This window comes from Botryllus schlosseri, chromosome 11, assembly GCF_051294905.1.
Source record: "Botryllus schlosseri isolate E-star chromosome 11, Bs_hap1, whole genome shotgun sequence".
Classification (NCBI taxonomy): domain Eukaryota; kingdom Metazoa; phylum Chordata; class Ascidiacea; order Stolidobranchia; family Styelidae; genus Botryllus; species Botryllus schlosseri.
In genome coordinates this window covers 11,489,115-11,503,856 of record NC_137246.1, presented here as the reverse complement: position 1 = coordinate 11,503,856, position 14,742 = coordinate 11,489,115, and the positions used below count along the sequence as shown (strand labels likewise).

Sequence of the window (14,742 nt, the reverse complement as noted above, 5' to 3'; positions counted from 1 at the left end):
TTTTCAAACAATGTATTTTCGTGGTATCCCACGAATATATCGGCCAAACTAGGTCCCAACGGAGAACCCATTGCAATACCATTAGTTTGGCGGTACATCGTGACATTGAAGCTGAATTCAACGCAACTAGTAGCAGTTTGCGACAATTCAAGAAATATATCACGTGGTAATTTCGGAGGTTCAAGCGTGCCATCATAAAGCGCGTCTGCGCAGATTTCGAAAGTTTCCGACAGTGGTACGTTGGTAAAAAGACTTTTCACACCAAATGAGCTAAGAAATACATTGGACAAGGATTGTCTTAAAACCATCAAATCCTTAAGTTCAAATGAAAAAATTGTCATCACAAAACCGGACAAAGGCTCTGGAGTTGTGATTTTGAACGCATGTGGTGTACACAACGAAACCCTTGTTGCCCAACTCTCGAATAGATGTACTTCCTGCCTTTAATGCAAGTAATGTTGTTTACCAATACAAGTGCCACTGTGATAGGTATGTAGGACGTACATCTCAAAGATTGTTTGAGCGTATTAAGCAGCATATCCCAAAATTGATTCGGTCAAAAACATGCACAAATGATCGCACGGAGCTTGCACGTCAGTGCAAATTGGCTGCCAAAACAAACTGCTATGACGATTACCAGGCATATGCTTCGTCAATTGCCACAATTGGTCAGCATTTGAGTGAAAACCTCGCCTGTGCACAGCACTATGATGATTGATGACAATATGCTCCCTGTCATTGCGCGTGGTAGGTCTTTGTTTCATCTAAAAGTGCTGGAGTTTACTATTATTCAGTTGAACAAACCTATTTTATGTAGACAAAAAGATTTCCTCTATAATCTACAAATTTCTCATTAGTGCGTGTTGTCTCGTGCGTGTAACTGTTTATTTATGAATTGCGCTGCTACTATAGTACCGTATGTCCGTATACTTCATAGTTTGTTATTGTTGCCATTGGTACAATGCGAATTTCATGGTCTGTGATTTTGATTGTTGCGTCATACTTTGCCTTTTTGGTTTTGCTTTTAAATCTGTTTAAATCCCTTTAGTGTGCCGTTAACTCTTGAAAAGAGGCACCCGAAAAGTCTTCGAGCTCAATAAATATTATTTTACAATGGATATTGTATTGAAAGCTATATTCAAGTTTTGTACCACGAACCAGCTATTTAAGATATAAAGAAATAGTACGAGGAAACATACAAAAAGCCAAAAGCCGAAGCGAACTGGCTGAACAGTGAACATACTCCGTGATAACATCTGCGTAAACGGGACAATCACAAACAAAGAGAAAATAGCGAGCTATAGAATAGCAAACGAGGGCTATCTCTTTGGGGCGAAAAGAAAAGAAAAGGGTCTACTCGACATGAAGCCAGGACAAAAAGCGTTAACAAACTGCAGACAATGTGGAAACAACACAGAAACATCAAAACACATCGTCTTTGGTTGTCCAACAGCAAAAAAAGATTTTAGAAAGACTCGAGCGCCTCACGACCAAGAAAAATCAAAAACATACAATCTTCACAATGGAGAATGTTGTAAAGGTGATGGAAACTATCATCATCATTGGTTTATTAGCAATTTTATCAGTTCAATACACCACAAAAAATGCGATACAATGAAGAGACAGGAAGATGTCGAAGCGACAAGGAGTAGTCTATGGAATCTGACACCCACCTTGGCCTAGGTGATGTAAACAGGAGGCATGCACACTGAATGAAAGTAAAGAAGATAGTATAGAAAAAGAAAGCGACAAGAAATAGGGCGGCATGTCATGGGAAGCGAGATCGATAGGTCAGTCGTGGTCCGGTAATCTTGAGGATGGACTGTATTTATTTAGTAGTAGTTGCTTGTATTTCGACTTGAATGTGGACATGCTCGTCGACTGTCGGATGGCCGGCGGGATACTGTTCCACACATCAGGTCCGGCATATTTGATAGAGCGATGATCTTTTCAGTCGATCATATGATATTTGGACGACGTGGACGCGCGTGTGTTGTACTTGTGCGCTTTTGATTCCGAAGTAAAGAAGTCATTGAAATATTCGGGGCAACGACCGCAGTGGAACTGATACATAAACTTGGCGATTTCTAGTTTCCGCATATCTTCTATGTTTAGGACGCCGAATCTCTTCAGCAGCGACTTGTTGGATGGGCAGCCAGGCCCCTTTGGGGTCCTAGCTATGATTCGGAGTACTTTATGTTGTAGTTTTTGCAGTGGCTTGAGTGCAGTTTTACTGGCAGCCCCCCCAACAGAGGATGCCATAGTGTAACTTCGATTAGATTAAGGATTTAAAGAGTATCAGAAGAACCCATGCTGGCATGAAGCGCCTAAGGCTGTAGAACAGGCCGCACTTCGGTGATAATTTAGTTTCTAGGGACTGAATATGACTGTTCCAGGACATGTTCGAGTCCAGTAAAACCCCGAGATATTTGGCATTATCTGTGTTGGAAACGGGCTGACCAGCGATATTAACGGTTAGGTTATTTTTTGAATTTACTGTCAGCAATTGCGATTACGAGGCGTTTATGCAAAGGTTGTTCTGGGCCGTCCACTCATGGACTTTGGGCATTTGGTGACCAGTCAGGGCATCCAGCTCTGCCGTCGAAGATGCGGAAGAGAGGAGGTGAGTATCATTAGCGAACAGTGTGGTGTTCAATGAGGAGGTTTCAAAAATGTCGTTGACATATAAGGTGAAAAGGACCGGTCCAAGTACTGAGCCTTGGGGCACACCACAGGTCACCAGGTGAGGAGAGGACAAGGTGTCTGAGATCGCAACCATTTGTTGGCGTCCAGTGAGGCAACTTTTCATGAGCTCAAGTTGTGGGCCCCGAAGTCCGTAACGCGCCAATTTCGAGATGAGAATTTTATGATCTACGCAGTCAAACGCTTTTTTTAGATCGAGAAAAATGCTGCATCCCACATTTCGCTTCTCTGAGATATCATAATACTGTTCGGCCACTGTTAGAAGGGCATGTGCGGTTTGGTGTTTGTTTCGGAAGCCAAATTGTTGAGGGGAAATGACAGACATTTTGGCGAGGAATGAGGACAGGCGGGAGAGGAGCAACTTTTCGAATACAACCCCGATGCCTGGGAGAACGGGTATCGGACGGTAGTTGGTGACATTAGTTCTATCCTCAGCTTTGTGTACAGGGACTACTCTGGCTTTTTTTAAATAGCTTGGGTAGACTCCATTTTCTATCATGAAGTTGAAAAAATGGGCCATATATTGACCGATATGAAGGCTTATCATTTCTAAAAACCATGATGGGATTTGGTCATAGCCGTCGGCCTTGTGCGATTTCAGTTTGTGGATGGCTACTTCTACTTCGTATTTGGTCGTAGGTTCAAGCACAATTGACTGGGATATCGATCTCACCTCTGACCTGGCCGACACAGGTTTTGTAATAGAAGAAGCAATATTTGGGCCTACGTTACAAAAATATTCATTGAAGTGATTCGCGATGGCCGCCGGGTCTGAAAGTTTGTTTCCGGTATCCGAATTCACAATTTCCGAAACAGACTTATGGCCTTTTTTTCGATGTAGGAGAGAGTTAAAAGACTCAAAATAATACTCGCCGTATACAAACAAAACATGATACAGGGATACAGCACAGAATAAAATTAGACCACGAAAACATCAATGAGAAACGAGGAATTTATGATAAAAGAAATATACAACAAAACTTTCAACTCAATAAGGAAACGACTAACACACCAAAACGAGTTACCACAGGACTTGAAAGATCTTCAATACAGGTTATCATCGGGCTCAGCGAATGCCTAAAATAAAATAAAATCACAATAGTTCAGTAATCAAAAAACAACATAACACAAAACCCGTTATAAGTTGAGAAAGAAACAACTAGAACGAACACAAAATCCCCAGACCGGAGAACGCCCCTACATCAGACGTGGAGAGAGGATTACGATGGAAAATATACAAAGATTTAGTTTCCTTATTCCTCTTACTCGCGAAATTAGTGGGCTCATAGATCTGGGGTCGGGAATATATAACCTGCGAGTCATGTATAGCCTAGCTCTTTTGACGATAGGATCTGGCTGTCGATTCGTGTCACCATCTCGTAACGAATCAGCAATTGTGAGGTAACGGTTAATCGACATCGTTGGAAAACTAGATAATTCTAGTAGTCTAATTTCACTAAATTGGAGCGAAATACCAGTAATCTAATTTGGACAAGCTGAAAATCTTCTAGTTGTCCAAGTCTTCGTTGTATGGCTCTTCGGAATTACAATAGGAAATATAGAGCCAATATGTTAGTTTTTTACGTAAATTCTTCCCTCCTTCTTCAATGACATACTCAGAGCACAATACTAAGAACACACGTTACATCCGGCATTTGCTACATTTGTAGCTCCCCAAGATATCCAAATAGGCGCTATAGGCAAACAGCACCCAGTGCACCCCTGGGGTATATCCAGGGTTGCCATCGACATGAACATAAAATAAGGACAGTCGAAAAATTAAATTAGCATTAAAAAGCGTTTTTGTACATACTTTGTTTGTATTTATACGAACTGTGGCATACCACATCCAATTCAATTCATTTTACTGCAAAAATTTTCATCATTTTAATACACCACAAGACTGTGATACAATGAAAGATAGGAAGGTGTCGAAACGACTTGGAGTAGTCTTCGAAATCAGACACTCGCCTGACCTAGGCGATGTAAAAAGGAAGCATGCACACTGAACGAAAAGTAAAAGATGATAATATAAAAGGACAGGAGACAAAAAGGGGGCATGTGTCGGATGGCGACATCGATATGTCAGGTCGTGGTCCGGTAAACTAGAGGGCTGACTCGGATTTAATCAGTATAAATAGTTTGTATTTCTACTTGAATGTGGACAGGACATGCTCGATTACTGTCGGATAGCCGGCGAGATACTGTACACAAATTAGGTCCGGCGTATTTGATAGAGCGATGTTCTTTTATGTCTACCATATGTGTGTCGTACTTATGCATCTTTGATACCGAGGTAAAGAAGTTATTGAAGTTTTCGGGGCAGTGGCACTGATACATAAACTTGGCTATTTCTGGTTTTCGCATATCTTTTATGTTTAGAACACCGAATCTTTTGAGCAGTGATTTGTTGGACACGCATCCCGGTCCCTTTGAGGCCCTGGCTATATGATACGGATAACCTGAAGTTGTGGTTTTTTGCAGTCGCTTCAGTGCGTTAACACTGGCAGCCTCCCCCCAACAGATGATGCCATATTGTAACTTTGATTGGTATACTTTTTGCCAGAAACAATCTGCTCCAGCAACTACTTGGTATTAGAAAGTGCTTTATGAATCTCACGACAGCTGAGGTTTAGGTTTACCTATACTTGTAGCTGGGATATGACTATCATTTCAATTTTACGGCCATTTTTGACAGGCTTGCCGAGCGCTAAATATAATGAAGTAGTTATCTATGGAAAGCTGTACTGCCTCCAATTTTGCATAAGTATAAAGTTTGACTTTGTGTCGTAACCATGCTGTCTGGCTCTTTTTCTTGAGCTGCACTCTCGTTTTGCGAGAATTAAATTGTTTTGTCGCAATCGAAAATTCGAGGATGAATTCGGGAGGTTCCAGGGCCATGCACAAAGTAAAATTGATGATTCGTAATCAGTACAGCAGCAGCTTTCCATTATTACCCATTTTAATAAAGTTATCGCTCAGCAAGCCGGTCAGAAACGGCCGTAAAATTGCCTTTGGCCAAATGAAAAGTATATCATGGAAGGTGTAACCCAAATGTAGTGAGCCGTTCAATCTCGCTGTGTCCAAACCGTTTAGGACACTATGATATCACCCCTTGGAAGTCAAATCATGTGCTGTGTACACGCCGGGGGTTCTTTTCATTTCTGATGTCCTAAAATCTCGACGTGAAATCATAATTTTATAATATTATGCAATACAGATATACCAGAATAAAACTATCGTAGTTCTGTAGTTGTTGAAAATACGACAAAATAAGGATGCAAGTCGAAAACAAGGACATTTCTTCAAAATAAGGACAGTTTTGTAGGAGTTTTCTAAGACCTGGCGTTTCAAAATAAGCACAAATCATAGAAATAAGGACAGTATGGCAACCTTGGGTATCTCCACAAGTTTCGGAGCTTTTAACTCATTTTCGCCCGCTAGAATGGGTGTGAAAGTACAATTTTATACCTGAAAGTGCCGTTTACCTTATATACACCGGTGATAGAAATCTGATGAATGCATATATTTTTCACCAATGGATAGGCGGTACAGATTATCTCCTCCTTAACTACTCTCCCATTGAAAGGGGTGTGTATTGACACCCCAGATAAGGGTGTGAATGCACACCCGTAGCAAACGAAACCAGAACTTACCTCAGACTTGTGCCGCGGTATAAATGAGTACAACATTTTAATCCAAATTATACATGAACGTATATGTAGGCTTACCATACGTCCTCTTTTAACAGGATTTGTCCTCTTTTTTGACTTTTTTGAAAGTGTCCTCGGAGGACGCCCTTTTGTCCTCTTTTTGAGATTTTGTCAGATTTAGAGCAAATTGCGAGTGATATGCCACATATTAGCACAGACGTGAAGCTCCGACGGGTGAAAAACGGTGATTTTAGCTCTAAGCGAAAAGATGACCTTTTTTTTTTTTTTTTTTTTTTTTAGTCATCCATCTGGCGATGTGGAGTAAAAAACGTTATTTTGAGATCTGAGCGGGAAAGATGACCTTTTTTTTTTTTTAGTCATCCACCTGGCAATGTGGGGAGAAAAACGGTATTTTGAGTTCTGAGCGGAAGAGATGACCTTTTTTTTTTTTTTTTTTTTTTTTTCAGTCAACCGATCACAAAGTGGGAAAAATTAACCGATTTTTGAGAATTTCACTCCTGATCTGCAAGTTGCAAATTTCTTAAAAAGTGTCCTCTTTTTTGATTTCCAAAATATGGTAAGCCTACGTATATAGGACGGAGGGATAGGAAGGTATGCACGTAGGATTTATGACCGCGATATAATTTTGAGTTAGGTTCTGTCTTCCTGTACCACTTTTCTCGACCCTTTTTGTGTGGTGTGAATACACACTCTTTTCGCTAAGAGTGTATGTGGCCTCAGCTAGTAACCTTTCGGTGGTTCCATATACCCCTCTCTGTGCAATTCCAAGATGAAAGATTAGTTTTGGAGTTATAGAACCAAAACCAATGTTTTATCGTGATCCAATGTAAGTCCACATTCGGTAGTGATTCAAATTAATCCCAATGCCGCACGAAATTCCGTGAGCATTACGAAGCCCTAATCCAACAATAAAAAACCAGCAGTTTTCTCTCAGGATTGTCAAATCTATGCTAAATTCCATCTCATCATTGCAGGATGGTAACATGTTATCTAGAATGGAACCGGTGTTGCTGTATACAATGTAAACACATGGATTATGCTGTCATTTACAAGATATTGATGTCAGACATGGGGTAATTGCGATTAGTAATCGTAATCGATTACGACGATTACAGCATTTTGAAGTAATCGTAATCGCAATCGATTACATTCGAAAAAAATCCGAAGTAATCGTAATCGACTACTTCCCATATCTAATCGATTTTTTTATGAAAGAACGATTACTTTTTGTTTGTGCAAGGACTATGACATAAACTGAATATTCGTGAACAAGAATGAGATAATATACCACGTTAGCGATAGTACAAACATCTGTTTTCAAACGCCACTGACTTATTATTACGTCATAAGTATGAGCTCCGCTCATCATTGCGTAAGAAGTATCCACACATAGTAAACTTTGCAGTGTGATTGTAAGAACACCTCCCGTGGTGTATATCAGGTTATCAATACACTACAGAAGCCCCTACCTCGCAGCAGGATATTGATCACCACTCTGCCTATATAGTTTCAAATAGTAACTTATGTATTGATGTTTGGTTTTGCTTGGTTAAACGCAGTTTACCGTTGCTGCTTGGCGAGCAGGAGGCCTACGTACGTCGCACGTGCACCTGACGAAGATTCGGAATTTTGTACTCGTCGAATAAAACATTGCAGTTTCCACAACGAAGCATTACAAATAAACAGCTGCTGATATTTATCATAACCGAGCCGTGATTAGCCGTTTCTCGTAACAGCAGCTCGCAGTATATGTATTAAGTTGAAGGCAGAATTTTTATGTTCACTATATCTTATTCTCATATAACTACTTGAAACGGGCGTCAATCGTTATTTCACAGTTCGTTACTTAGCATTTGGACCTGCCGCCATAACCATCCGCTTATATAGCCTGACATGTAAGCGTGGGTTGTAGCTAGAATCAGCAATTGAACCAAAACAGCAATTCGTCCCCCTGTACAACCGTTGGTCAATTTTGAAAATTGAATTTCGTCAATAATATTGGTAATTGCGTTATATTACTATTCATTTATAACCTCTCTCAGCCCCGAGAGTCGGATTTATCTACAGAGCTGGGGCACGTAATTCATAATCACAGCATCTGGCATGTTGTTATAATTACTTTATTGTATGTTGTTAATTCGCGACCTCCAGTCTGTTGTATAATCAATAGATATTTTACTCGCCCAAACGTAGCAGAGTAAAAGAATATCTTTTGTGAGACGCACACAAAAATTGTCATGGCTTTATTCCTTTGTGGATGCGCCGGGTGACATTTGCATTGTGGGCCCAGATTGGAAGGACAGGAGTTATTAGTCACGCCCACCGAGCGCGGCTATTGACAATGGACAAATACCCTAAGTTTTTTTGGTATCTCATCCCAGGGAGTTGAGTGTTGGCCGAAACTGCATATGTCTTTTGGTGTGTTGTGCGATCGTGGCGCGGTAATGACCGGCCCCGAAATGCCTGTTCCCATAAAATAGCCTATGAATGTTTTTTCTTGAGGGGAAGATGTATGCATTTCAAACCCAGCTATCTACTGGAGCAGGGGTCACCAACCGTTTTGAAACAAGAAGCTACTTCTTGTGTAGTGTGTACTGATTATTGCGACGACCGACGGGTTACCACTTACTCCTGCCGTTTATCCGTGTTCAGTTGGATTTCTTCACTTAGAGTACGACAATCATAGCACTGGGCCGGGTTTCCGCCCCTTACAAAGAACAAAAAACGCTCACTCGCCGGGACTCACACCAGCTCCAGCTCCTCTGGGCTCAGTTGCGTTGCTGCAGTGCGCGCCTAAGCGCCAATCTCCTCGTCGAGACTCGGGAATATTAACTATATATTCCCGCTGAGCCACCGCGTGGGCGAAGACAAGCAATGCCCCGAGCGACTGCGTTTGTATGTTCCTTGGGGTCGACCGACCCATGTTCAACTGTTGCTCATATGAAACCAAATTCAACTTTCAAATCTCTCATTTTGATATTTGCTACAGCGCAGAGGTGGCTCTACGAACAAGGGGGGCGGGCGGGCGAGACTTACCGAGGGGCCACGCATAAGTATCTATCCGTAACTTCTGGGGGGCTTCGCCCCCTTTCGCAACTTTCTATCTTTCACCACGGCAAGGTTTGGCCAGGTGTTGGATTCGGCAATGTCTATTTTTTCATGTGTGCAATGATATACTACATCAAAACTAAGTAATTCTACCACATGCAGAGACGTGATGATTATCGGGAAATGGAAATTTTCTAACAAATGCAGAGATTTGATGATGATTGACACATCTGTACGGAATCCTTTTCTTGCTTTACACGGATTTCCAAGTTTATTCGTTATTATCCTTGAAAAAAGCGCATAATCCAAATAGGGGGGCCCTTCGACCGGGGGGGGGGGGGCGGGCGACTGCCCACCTCGCCCAACCCAAAAACCGCCACTGCTACAGCGACCGCGGGCAATTCATTTGGTCCGCGTTGGTGACCCCTGTACTAGAGACATTTGAATCGCAAAGCGCGAAGAACAATTTCAAGAATTAATTAAACTCTCGAAAATACTTTTGAGTACCCTTCGAGCACGCTCCCCGCCCTATTAAGGAACTTGGGGTGCGGCAGGTAAAGACCTGGCAACAATGCAAATTGTTGGATGCGATAAATCATCCACTACAAAGTTGGGCAATTGGTATAATATGACGTAATAAACAAATGGTGCATGATGTATGAAGAGAGTTGATATCTCATTAAGCCAGTGATTCCCAAACGGTGGGGAATTCCCCACTAGTGGGGAATTCAATGGTTTCTGGTGGGGAATAGACGCATTTGTTAAGAATTATATATATATAGGACAGTCTATTACATATTCACGGAAACACATGCGCAATTACCGATACGAGTTAACTGCTCTGGAATGTATGTATCGAAAGTTATGTTGCGTGTTGTTCACAAAACCCAATTTTTATTTCTGGATGGCCAATCATGGCATAACAAACGCATCCAGCACGACTAGTTTGACATGAAATAACGCTTTCGCGAAATTTTGACCATTATTGGTATCGGTTCACAATTCGTTTTATGTTGCAGTTATAGGCGATTGTCTTGCGTACTGGTGTGGTTGTGTGTCTTGTGTAGTCATACAAGCTAATGGCTGCTCTGTGATGACAAAAGTGCTGGGTAATGGGGAACAGGACCGTAACTGCCGCACCCCAACCCCCCCCCCAATTGGGAAGGGGGCGAGCTCAAAGGGACCCAAAATTATTTCGTGAATTAACATAAATTGAAGCATTTTTTTAAAATTTATGCCACTTTTTCAAAAAGAAATTTGCGCTATTTGCGCGATTTATTATTGCCGAATATCTGATTATTAAGTAACGTTCCTCCACGAAAATACGTAGAATTTATAGAAATAGAGATTTTGGCGCCGGCCATTACTGCGCCACGACGCACCAAGGCATATGAAGTTATAGGCCATGTAGCTCCGACAAGTGTGCCAGAACGATCAGCAGTGAGAAGACCTTGACGGAGAAGGAATGCCCTTGTGTTGACCATGGACGTCGATATATATACAATATAGGCCTACATATATGTTTCATTGGCTAAACGGGTCCGCCCGAAGATGTTACATTCTTATTTAGGGATCCTACCTTTTCCAACATACCTCACTCAGCTCTACCGGTAAATCTGATTACGTGAGCAGAGAAGGGATAAAAAAAATTGATAGTAAAATATATGCGATTCCCGATCATATTGACCGATTAAAATACGAAATAAATAAAATCTTCGCGCTTCGCGCGTTTAGTCCAATTGAAACGATGCAGTTAGCAGTAGACCAAATGTCGTCGATAAGTTGCAGGGAAAAACATACAGGCTCAGAGGGGCTGGGGGCCAAGGGCCATTGTTTTTAGCGGGGCTAAAAAATCTGCTGTTTGGGTCCTGGTGGGGAATGAATGCTCGCAATAAATCTGAAGTGGGTAATGAAGACAAAAAGGTTGGGAACCACTGCATTAAGCCTTTTCATCGCAATCCTTGTATTGTCTTCCATTATATCATTTAGGATTACAGCCCTAAGAAGCAAAACAAATATAATCGTGAGTAATCGTGATTACTTTTCCAATGTAATCGTAATCGTAATCGACTACTTCATGATTTTGCTGTAATCGTAATCGTAATCGCGTGATTCCGAAGTAATCGTAATCGCAATCGATTACATTCATAAAGTAATCACCCCATGTCTGATTGATGTTATATAACTTGTACAAATGAAATATAATTTTTATTTCAATATAGGGCATGGGCAATCTTGTGAATTCATGGAATCCCATGCCGCGGGATTTATGTCTCGATTGTTACATTCATCTCGCCAGCACATTGTAGAAGTCACCACAATTTGTCCGGATTCTCGAGGCACTATAAAGGCTCGTCGCTCAAAAACCTTTTGAGGATATACAACGCGGCTTCCGGTTGATCCGTCGGAACCATATGTCCAGCGCCCTGTTGGGATTGAACATGCTGATTGATCTGATTTTGCGAAGTAATTTTAGAGCTAACCTTCACCAATGCAAAGGTTAGTCGGTTGTAGACCTTAACAGCACCTCCAATTTGAGAAGGGCCGTCAGGCTTCGGTAGATACCAGCGTCGTCTTGAAAACGTGATCTGAAAGAGAATTTGAAAATGCGAAGATGCAAAGATACAGATTCATCCCGTATGCTATGGAGAATGGGCCTTCGGAAAAATTTTTTGGCGGCAGCTGTAATTTATCGATCCAACACCACATGCAACAGCAAAGTCGCAAAACGTAGTTAAATTGTACAGTGTACAGCAGGGGTGTCAAACATATGGCCCGCGGGCCGTATCCGGCAGAAGATTGTTAGTAAGAACTACTTCCATCAAATAATCCCTCAAGAGATCAGTTGTATAGTATTATCATGATTCATAGTCTACATCAAGGGTGGGCAATTATTATCCTACTCGGGCCAGATGAGAAACGGAAAATACGTTGGCCTGCCGAGGATAAATTTTTGATATATTCACAAGCGTATTAATTTCTAAATTGAAAGCAGTAAATTACATTGTTAATAAATCCTGCTGTGGGTGAGTTGATATTAGATATGGATAAAATGACGGTTAAGTAACAAAAAATAATATTTACTTCCGGTTCAATTTGATACATTTTTAACTGTCTTTCAATCCACGCTTTTATAGTAATGCATTAAAATTTAGGCTGCTTGGGTTACTACAAAGCTTATTTTATTGGTCGCTGCCTTCCGAACAGTTTGCGGCTTGGTGAAATCGCATTGTATTATTGAACGAAGCTTGTAGTTTTATTAGTGCACCGTACCTTCTTTGAATTTCAGCTTGATATGCCCGTTCATCATTTTTGGATGATGATTTCTTGTAGTAAAAATGAGTACAGATGGACTTGTTTTACGAATTAGGGATTTGGAAACGTATCATGTGACAATTTGAAGCACAGACCGTGTATTGCGTAATGAGACAATGGCAACAAAGAATGTTTGAACTAAACTATGTGGCAGTGGTCGGGAGCCTATATGGCTTGAAAGCCATATATGGCTCTTTGGGGTAAAATATATGGCTATTTGCCAAATATTTATTTTTGCATTTCATTTATCAATATTGCAGCTACTTGTTAGTACATTTACATCAGGACCATAATAAATATCATCATGATTGTGTATAAACATGACCTTATGAGGTCACGACAGCGGCATATTCAGGGTTAGGGGATCTGGTTCCCTTTTTAAAATCCTCAAATTCAAGTTGCTTTAGCGCTGACTACCAATATCATTCGCGAGTTCAATGCACCCGACATCGCGCGCCTCGAAATCTCGGATTGCACGAAACTTTGATTGATCAATTGATCAAAGAAAATATCAAGACATCGCGACGCCTGTACGACAATGCAATTTTCAAACTCACATTGTCTTCCTGGTTTACGGCGAGAAATGAACTGCCGTGGAAGTGACATTCACAATTACAAATTCAAATTACAAACAACGCCATAGCTGTCGGTGTTCATATACTTGATTAGTAAGTATTACTTTCTAGTACCGGCGTTATAGGCGTGTTGCGCAACGCAGATGTTACCGCCGATAGTTTGAAAATTGAGAAGTGGATCAATATTTAGATTTTCGGAATCAGTGCGACAATTGCATTCGATTATTATAAATTATTTTAAATTTTAGGCAATTTAGAGTGAATCGCGCCATCATAGGTAAGGCTTGATATGCGGCCTCAGCTATGTCGCCCGTTTGAGCCTCACATGTGCGTTACCTCTCCTTTCGTAGTTTATTATCGCACAATTAATATGCAAACTGCGTGATTTGGGAAGTAGAAATGATCAAAATCTAGTCATTCATAAAAAAACGATGAAAATGTCGATATTTTTTTCACAATTTTCGTTCTATCATTCCCACGGCAGGTGATGCACTTCCTCACTTGCGTTCTCTGAGCACACGTCACTGACGTATCACACTTTACATTGGGTATGTACTGCTGTAGTGACCATGTTTGGCTCCACCCACACATGTGATCATGGGTCATCATATTACAAAGAAGCATCAAGACGAGCTTACTATCTCGCACAACCGAATAAAGTAGATTCATACTTTTACTGTTGTCTACATCTGTTGTAAATTCTAATTATCTAAGTATCGAAAAACATCATACGGCTCTTCTCACTGTAACAAACTAAAAATAGGTAACTTGCAAAAGATCTATGTAACTCAACTTATTCAAGATTCGCCTGCTTAAATAACGCAACTAGCATGAGCAGTAAAACTTTTTACAGGGAAAAATAAGTTCGTATTAGTGCTGTGATGACGTCACAAAATTTCAATTATGACGTAACAGTGCATTGACATGTATGGCTCTTTGGGGGTTAAAATGGAAAATATAGGGCCAATATGACTTTTCGGACAAAAAAGGTTCCCGATCCCATCTATATAGAAAGAGTGACTTCTTGTGACTTTAATTATTACGGCATACTTTGCTACATTAGTAGTGTAGCTGGTATCGTTATACGCAGACCAATCCCAGAAGGCCACGTCGCCTTAATTGCCACGCCTACATTGCCACATCATCCGCCCATTGCCGCACCTATAGGACGCCCCTTGCCACATCACCCACCCATTGCCGCACCTATAGCACACCCATTGCCACATCATCTGCGCCACATCATCAAGTGCCACACCTATAGTACCACATCATCCATTGCCACATCATCACCGCATTGATTGCCGCATCTATACGCTACACAGCATCAACCAGCGCGATGTCGATTGCTGCACCTATGACGCGCATTGCCACGTCAAAACTTACCTTAGCTAGAATCGAACCTGGTTTGGTTGGGTATAATTTCACAT

General features: G+C 41.2%; 1 protein-coding gene across 1 annotated transcript in view; it reads right to left on the bottom strand.

Annotated features, from left to right (window-relative positions):
- Positions 1–11,611: 11,611 nt before the first annotated feature.
- Positions 11,612–14,742, bottom strand: part of LOC145449539 (lysosomal protective protein-like) — a 41,938-nt gene continuing 38,807 nt past the window's right edge. The window contains exons 10-11 of the mRNA XM_080327925.1: positions 11,909–12,013; positions 11,612–11,851 (exon numbers count right to left, since the gene is read on the bottom strand). Coding sequence (XP_080184051.1) covers positions 11,768–11,851; positions 11,909–12,013 — 189 coding nt within the window. The 3' untranslated portion in view covers positions 11,612–11,767. The remainder of the gene's footprint in view (positions 11,852–11,908; positions 12,014–14,742) is intronic.